The sequence below is a fragment of the Apium graveolens genome, chromosome 4, assembly GCF_009905375.1.
Source record: "Apium graveolens cultivar Ventura chromosome 4, ASM990537v1, whole genome shotgun sequence".
Classification (NCBI taxonomy): Eukaryota; Viridiplantae; Streptophyta; class Magnoliopsida; order Apiales; family Apiaceae; genus Apium; species Apium graveolens.
The window spans coordinates 154,121,134-154,129,687 of NC_133650.1; the positions used below are offsets into that span (position 1 = coordinate 154,121,134).

At 34.5% G+C, this 8,554-nt stretch overlaps 1 protein-coding gene across 1 annotated transcript; it reads right to left on the reverse strand.

Moving 5' to 3' along the window:
- Positions 1-546: 546 nt before the first annotated feature.
- LOC141720374 (amino acid permease 3-like) lies at positions 547-4,089 on the reverse strand. Its single transcript, XM_074522751.1, has 7 exons — positions 3,933-4,089; positions 2,613-2,706; positions 2,205-2,438; positions 1,993-2,086; positions 1,686-1,900; positions 1,456-1,595; positions 547-1,376 (listed from the first exon to the last, which is right to left on the reverse strand). The coding sequence occupies exons 2-7, from the start codon at positions 2,704-2,706 to the stop codon at positions 720-722; spliced, it is 1,434 nt and encodes a 477-aa protein (XP_074378852.1). The 5' UTR covers positions 3,933-4,089; the 3' UTR covers positions 547-719.
- Positions 4,090-8,554: the final 4,465 nt, after the last annotated feature.

Consider the following 8,554-nt stretch of genomic DNA (forward strand, 5'->3'; position numbering starts at 1 on the left):
TCTCCATTCTTTCATTCAAGAGACCAACTCAATTATCATTCAAGAGACCAACTCAATTATCTATTAATCCGTCATTAATGAAATGGCAAATTCACTTGTGATTTCATATTCTAATCTGATTTATATTTTCATTTGGTTTTGCTCTAATCGCCATTAAATTTTGATGCTTATGTATCTTCATATAATCTCCGTCCGATTAACTAAATTTTACTCAGTATTGATTAATCTTCACCGTGTATTTATATATATTAATTACAAGTTGTACACCTGAAAATATTTTTAAAAAATTCAATGGCAGACCAAGTTAAAATTGTCTTATAATTTTAAAATTACGGCATATCAAATTAAAAAATTTAAATTGACTTGGTGTTATAAAGTTAAAATTACGCCAGAGCAAATTAAAATTGTCTTATAAATACATGTGGCGGGATCGTTTGCAGGAGTATTTAAGTTGTTTGCTGTCTTATAATTCGTATTTAATTGCATCGATTTTTACTTTTAATTTGCAATTGTTTCCTACCGAATATATAAAAACTTTTTGCGGGAAATTGATAGTTGAAATATTTTATCTTTCATTATGTTACAATGCGATAAATACATACATTGACTTGATTTTTCCCGAAACGAAAAACCAAAGATAATAAAGTTGAGGTCAACCAGAAGCTGCACCTATGAACCTTGTTGTAATAAACATAAAGTATAGGTCAATTAACTCTTTATCAGTAACTTGTCTTGAATGGCCTATAAACCTTGAGATCAGTAATAACTCCTGCAAACGATCCGGCTGCAGCAGCGATCGATATTATAAGACAAGCAGCACTTAGAATCTGAAGTGATATCCATCTGGTGCTCCACTTGGGAATCTTTTTCTGAACTATGTACATTTCAACTGGAAAATATACTGTCAGTGGCCAAAAACCAAAAGCTCCAAGAATACCCACAACATCGTTAAAGAATGGCATCATCATCGATATGATTGTTGTTATGCAAACGAAAACTGTCCTCCAAATAAGGCGAAATAGATTTAGTTTGTAAGGTGTGAAGCCCCCTGGCAAGGGGATGTCATATTCTTTGTTAATAAAGTCACTTTGTGGAAATGTTTTGGATGCAAATTTCTCGACAAAGGCGAAAAGGGGTTGACAATAGACTTGGTATGCACCAACAAGGTGAATAACAATGGCTGCATTGGCGATATCAAGGAGCCAGAAGGGATTATAGAATCCGAATCCAGTGAGGAGATTACCAGGGGCCAAGTCTCCAAATGCTGCATAGCCGAAGCAGCCACAAAGCATGTAGAAAACAGTTGTTACAGCTACACTTATCAGAGTCGCCTTTTTCATCGTCTTTATTTCTGATGGTGGGGATTTCACTGTGTCCTGTTATTAGATTTCATGATTAGTTCATATACGGAAAAACTGTAATGTAATGATAATTAACGTGATTAAATTAATTTACCTGAATTTCAATAAGAATGAGGGAGTAAGAGTAGGCAAAAGCTATAGCTCCGAGTGCTTGGAAACTCCTCCATATTTTTTGGGTTTCAGTAACAGTTCCAATGCTGATTCCTGTGAGACTTCCCCTAAATTTTCCAGTTTCTGACAACCAATTTAAAATTTCATTCTTAGTCCGCGTTGATGCGGATAAAAATACGAGAAACAAAGAAAAACCATCTGATTTTTGTTTACCTATAACTTTGGAAACACCAAGTGCAAGACCAATAGAAGAGTATGTAAAGGACATGACTGCAGCAACGATGGAGAGCCAAGAGATTTGGTCAAAATCCGGTATTTGAGAGAAGAGAATTTCCATGGCGCCAAAAGCAAGCATATAAGGGGTGCTCGAAACTAGACATGGATCCTTTGCATGACTTGCATGGAAGCAGTTTGACCTCTTGATAGCACTGTCGTTCCACAAAAAAATTGAAGAAACTAATTAGGACAAAAGAACAGCATTATAGCATGTGTTTTTGTCGGTTCATTACGTTAAACTTACATCATGCTTATGGATGCTGCAATCGTATAACCAACAGCAACCCCAAACAAATTCAGGTACTGAATTGCACCGCAAATTTTAACTTTGAAACCACCTGAAATATGCTCAGACAATATACATGCATGTCAAAGTTTGAACCTCCATCACCCTTCGAGGTAAAACTTACTTTAAAAGGAACCCAAATAAATACAAACACAAGCAAACCAATTTACCAAGATTGGCTTCAACAGCTTCCATGTAAGTGTAGTTCCTTTTTCCAGTGATTGGATCACCAGAGCGATAACAAGCAGCAAGAAGGCAAGAAGTGTAGTAAGTGACGAAAGAAAACAAAAATAGAACAGTTGGACCAGCAATCCATCCAAGCTGTGCAGTTGCCCAAGCTAAAGACAGAACTCCGGAACCAATCACCGCTGTTATTATGTGAGCACTTGCTGTCCAAACAGTTCCTATATGTTCAAATTCACAATAAAAAGTTAATAAATTAAATTTAAAATTGAAAAAAATTGAAAAAAACAAAAAGAAGCATGCAACCTTCTTTTTTCTTTAGGGAATAGTAACTTCAAGATCGAAGGTAAGCTATTAACATGGCCCTGATCATGAATTTAAGATTGAGAATGTACCAGTTCTTTTGAGGCGGCCATCGTCATCGAAACACTTGGAGCCTCCCTGTGGTGGCATGGAGACCTCAAGGCTAAAGTTCTTGTTCTCAACCATCTTAATTACGTCAGCAGAAAATAAAAAATACAGTCAAGTTAGATAAACACTTGTACACTATAAAGTAAAGATAAATATTTTGTAATAAAATGAGCAAATGAAGCTAAATATATTTACTGGTATTACAGAGTGAGTCTATCAGTAATTATTGAGTACGTTTAACTAGTCGTGCTGGAACACAAGGATACATAAACACACTTTCCTTCCAAGATATATGGGAAGATGAGTATGCCTTTAAATTTCAATGACTCTGTGTACGGGAGGGACTCTGTTTCAGTGACATAAGTGGGATGCTCTACAACTAGAAGGAAAGAAATATCCAGATTAATACAGTTCCAAGAAGTTGAATTGGCCAACTTGCAAATAGTAGGTTAAAAATATACTTCTTCTATACTGAGACCAAGAGATTTCAAGTCCTACACCTGTACCATCCTCAGTGTTTCAAAAACTAGACTTTTCTACTCAAAATCACACCACAACCTTTTTGTAAACATTAAATATAGATATCTGTATTTTTTTTAATATTATAATATTACGTTTACACACAGTGGCGGAACCGGGGAGAGAATAACTAATTAGACTCATATTGAGTTTTTGATAGTCTTAAAATATCAGTAAAACCAAGATAATTGATAAACACTTCAATGCTAGTTCTCTCCAAGTTCTGATTCGGCAAATGTATCCTCCGATAACGCATAAAATTACATACCCTCCCCGAGAATACAACTTTTGTTAATGCTGCAAAATCAGAATAATTGTGAAACCAGACACCAAACTGAATAAAGAGGGTTTAGGTATGCTCCATTTTGGGAAGTACATTGCGTGGGGGGGGGGGGGGGGTTTCACAAGTAGGCAAACTTCGTAGATTCGGTTTCTTCAATTATCTTTCATAGAGCTGGAGATTAAAGTACTTAAAAGAAAGTTTGATTTAGGGCGACCGACCTGCCTTTTAGTTCAAGATTTTTTGAACTAAACCAGCTAAAATTTGTCATTAAGCAGAAAAGGTTAGTGCAGTGATTGAATTATATTGCCTCCTTCTAGGAGGTCAAGGGTTACAACCCATAGTGTGCGTGAGTTTAGTTAGCAAAAAAAACTGTTTAATGCATGAATGAGAACACTCCTGCACACTACATTAAGAAAAAATCGAATGTTCTATCTATATACGAAATAAACAAATTTGTATGTTTAGATTCTGCAAGAATCATAAAAATAGTGTAGAATTTTACCTTAATAAGCAAGCAGCCAAATATGCGTATTCTGTAGGAACTTAATGGAGTCTGATCTAGCAACTGGACAGACTCCAAGCCTACAGAACTAATTCTGAGTTATTACTCTTATTTGTGTTGTGTTGTGTGTTTGTTAAATGAGCATGCCTTCGGGCTTATATACTAGTTACTTATGCACACAAAAATATTATGGAAAAATTCTCGTCCATCCTTAGCTGAAACCGAATCAATTCTTGTGGTTTAAATAATTCAATACCACTTCACTTAATAGATGACAGGCATATACACATACTTCTGTATTATTAATTTTTTTCAGTCAAACATGTCCTTATTAGTGTGGTTTTTTAGAATATTAATTTAAAAATGGCGGAACCACTGAGAGTTTCATAATTATAAGCTAAGTAGCTAGTGTTAGATATGCACTGTATGCAACAACAGGGCTGTAGGCGCATCTTATTCTTTTGGTTTCTTTCCTTTTCTCATCTTTAATAATTACTTACTCTCAGAATATAGCAAACAAAAAAAACAAGGTCTCAGCTGAAGTCTCCTAGAAAGGGAAGGCTAGCTAATTCTCAAATCACACGCATTCTATACACGAGTTTTTATCAAGTTTGATTTCTTAACATCAGCAAAATAAACTGCGGATTCTTTCTTTTGTCCCCAAGTTCGATTGTAACAACATATGTATGTTCTGAATATGCATGTGCATGCTTGATCCTTGTATAATCAGCTTCTTGGTCTATATAATCTGGTATCCGGAATGGTGTTGCTGAATACTTTAACTCTGATCCTGATTGCTGGACCAAGCCCATGAAGATAGGTTTGTATTGGGAATAGGCCAAAAGGCCCAGCTTGTAATACATAAATATTGTTAGGCCTAATTGGGAAAAGATAGATGGGTTTAGGTTAAAAAATGTTATGATCCATGTAAAAGGAAAAGAGCTCTTATCATAAGGGGCTATTGCCCTACTTGTAAAACTTGTAAAAGGAGGGAAATAAGAACCTTGAGATTAATATGTTTTTACCATGGTGATATGAGTTTAAAATAATATTAATCGCGTAATTAATGTTACATTAATTAGATCTGATTTGTTTTAAAGGATAAACCTGGTCAATGAGGTCCAAAATCATAATTATTTATTAATTTCGTAATTAATAAAAGGATTAATTAAACAACCCAATAAATATGTTCTAATAAAGAACTTTTCCTGCATAAAGTAGCCTTCAAGCAACCTAAATCTACAAAGAATCAGATTCCTATATTCTAGGACTCCAAAGTCCAATCAAAGATTGTGACTTGCCCACCAAGTCACCAAATTCTACCATAACTCCTAGACTCTCAATGTCTATATAAAGGGTCTTACCCCTCAATTTCAGGGGCACGTTTTGGTGCACGGCTCTAAGCGTCACAAAACTCGAGAAGGCTCACCACGTGGCCATCACCAAGAGCGAGGTTTTAGACTAAAACCTCGAAAAAGAACGAATAAGTCGCTACATTCTTGGCGAACCCTTGCCGTCATAGCTCCGAGGACATCACCAAGAACCACGTTTTGGCTTGATATCATTGGCATACACCAAGGTATGTACACATCTTGTGATAAAAGATTCAAATCACGAAACACAAGCACAACCATTAAAGTTCGAAACTCATCAAACCCTAATATTAAATACACACAATAAACACATCAATAGTTTTTATCCCTAAAATTTGGCGCTGTCTTTGGGAAACAGACGACAACCATGAGAGCACAAAAAAAGAACTGAAAAACAACTTGTTACAATGTACACTATCACCTCCACCATTGAGATGCCACAACAATCAACCGTCAACACTTTGGGGATGATCTCTCAGGGACGGAGATCCCCGTTACCCAACCATTAATCTAAGAAACGATATCTAGCCTCAAGGGATGAATAATCAAGGGAAGAATCCCCAATCAATGAGCACCAAAAAACCTGATTCTAGATGTTAGTAACCGTGGTTCTATTTAGGATAAACACTAAACCACCTTACATGATATTTGTAATACCCCCAGATACGGGGTGGGGTCCGGGTTGTCACGGTCTCCATTTTCATTAATAACACTAAACTTAATTCAAAAATAAATAAGTACATGCTGTGACCCCGCAATAATACACAATCCACAATATGTTATAGTCCCAGAGATGAAATAAGGATAAATATCAGTCATAAGATCCCCAAGTTATAAGTTATTACAACCCAAAATGATTAGTCAATAAGTTTACAAGTTAATTGCCATTATCTTTGTTAGAAGAAATTGATGATATAAGGATATAAACTATCAGAGTTTATTATCAGTTTTTGATATCAGAGTTTAGCAGAAGGTGACATCATCAGCATTTGTTATCAGCATTTGCTGATCAGTATTTGACATCAGTATTTGGTCACTTCAGCTGAAAGACATGAGATATCGAAGAAGGAAAGGATTTGCAGAATACATATCTGTATAAGACTTTACTTCTTTTAGCAATCATTACATAGAAATGTTTTGGGATTCCTTATTATAATAGAATAGGATTTCTTATTGATTGTGTAATTGTGCAGTATATAAGCCCATATTAGATTTACACTTTATGTGTCGCGAATTGATATATCTTTTTATGTAACCTAGAAGCTCTCAAGGATATTTGTTCATCCTTGGAGAGATTAGTTTTGTAATCATTTTTTATCAATCAATACATAATTGTTTAACTTGTTAAGTACTTAATTCGATTTACTTGCATAAACTGTATATTCACCCCCCTCTACAGTTGTATTAAGTATTAGGGATTCGAGCATTAAAACGCAACGTAAAAATAAAAAATTTTGAATCCCTACCACATGATCTATGTATAATGAACTGATGATTATGGAGAATGGATATTTACCTTAATAAAGCTTTACTTCTGATTGTGATGAATGTTCTGATCTTGATGAACCAACACAGAAGCCCTTCTTTCGAAGATTTGCTCTCCAAGGTATCCGCACGAATGTCCGATCGTCCAACGATCACCGGAGCCTATACTAGCCGATTTAATTGCCTCCTTCTCTCTCTCTCTCTCTCTCTCTCTCTAGTCTCTCTAAGATGTAGAGCTGCTAGGGTTTTTTTCTCTACGTGATTAACTTCTTCTTACCCTAAAAATAAACATCTTAATGTATATATAGGGAGAGAGGAGATTCGGGCCTAACCCTAATCATAATGGGCTTCTAAAAGGACTCATTCTGATTTTGGGTTTTTATTATTATTAAATTCGAATTCTAACATATATATAATTAATCAAGTCTCACATAATTAATTTAATAATTAAATTTGAATTAACAACAATAAAATATTTAATTTCATAATTTAAATAACACTCCGTTTTAAACATTCTTTGTGTGTGACCCTATAGGTTATTATTACGTTGGCAATAATTTTATTTTCTATTAATAAAATATAAACAATGAGAGTCATCTAGTAATACATCATTTCTCCCCAAGTAATAATAATAATTGGTGATTCAATTAAACCTTTCGTGAATAATATATAATGTAATATAATCCCTTCAGCCTTATATTATAGATCAAACTCGAGGCATGCATTGTGTCATCCTCTGTTAACGTTTAATCCTTATTTCCTTGATCAATGAGTAAACTATTAAATAAATCAGTATTTGAGCACGGCCATGCATTTTACAGTCTTACTCAATCAAGAGGCCAATAATATCACTCCTTTAATAAAGGAGGCCTAAATTCCATCTAGATCATTCATATTTCTCATACGATTCATAATATACCCAATGTCTACTTTTATTATTACCCGCTCAAGGATAACTTTCAATAGTATCAAATTATATTAATTCTAGTATATAAATATAATGATTTCAGGTCAAAGGACCAATACATCATTATCATTGTGAGATTAACTTATGACACTTTAAATATGTAGTATCTCGCATCGGGTCAATCTAGGACCATGTATTTAATACATGTGCCTGTGTTTTGACTTTAGTATCACCATATCTATGATCAATGAGATGTGATCATCAGTCAACAAACACAGTAGTCTCAATGTATTTATTATTGTTCCTTAACAATAATACTTGACTAGGAACCTTTAGGAATATCAATACTACTCTCATAATCTCATTTCTAAGTCAAGTACTTAAAGATATAGATTTACATATCATATTCCAAGGACATTTATTAATCTAACATTTTATCGTAGAAAATAAAGATATAACAAATTACTAAAGAATAATCCATAGAATAATAACTAATAATACAAATATTTCATAATATAAACATGATAGTGTTGTCTCTAGTGCACAAACACTAACAATCTCCCACTTGCAATAGAGCCAATCACCCATGTATCTAATACCCATGGAACTAGTATGACCTTCGTGCTTTTGCTGCGACAAAGCCTTAGTCAGTGGGTCTGCAACATTATCATCAGTATGCACTTTACATATATGTATATCTCCTTTTTCATTAATTTCTCGAAGAAGGTGATATCTCCTAAGTATATGCTTTTCCTGGGAATGGGACCTTGATTCTTTAGCCTGCGCGATGAATCCATTATTATCATAGTAAAGATCAACTGGATCTGTGATCAATGAAACCACACCAAGTCCCGTTA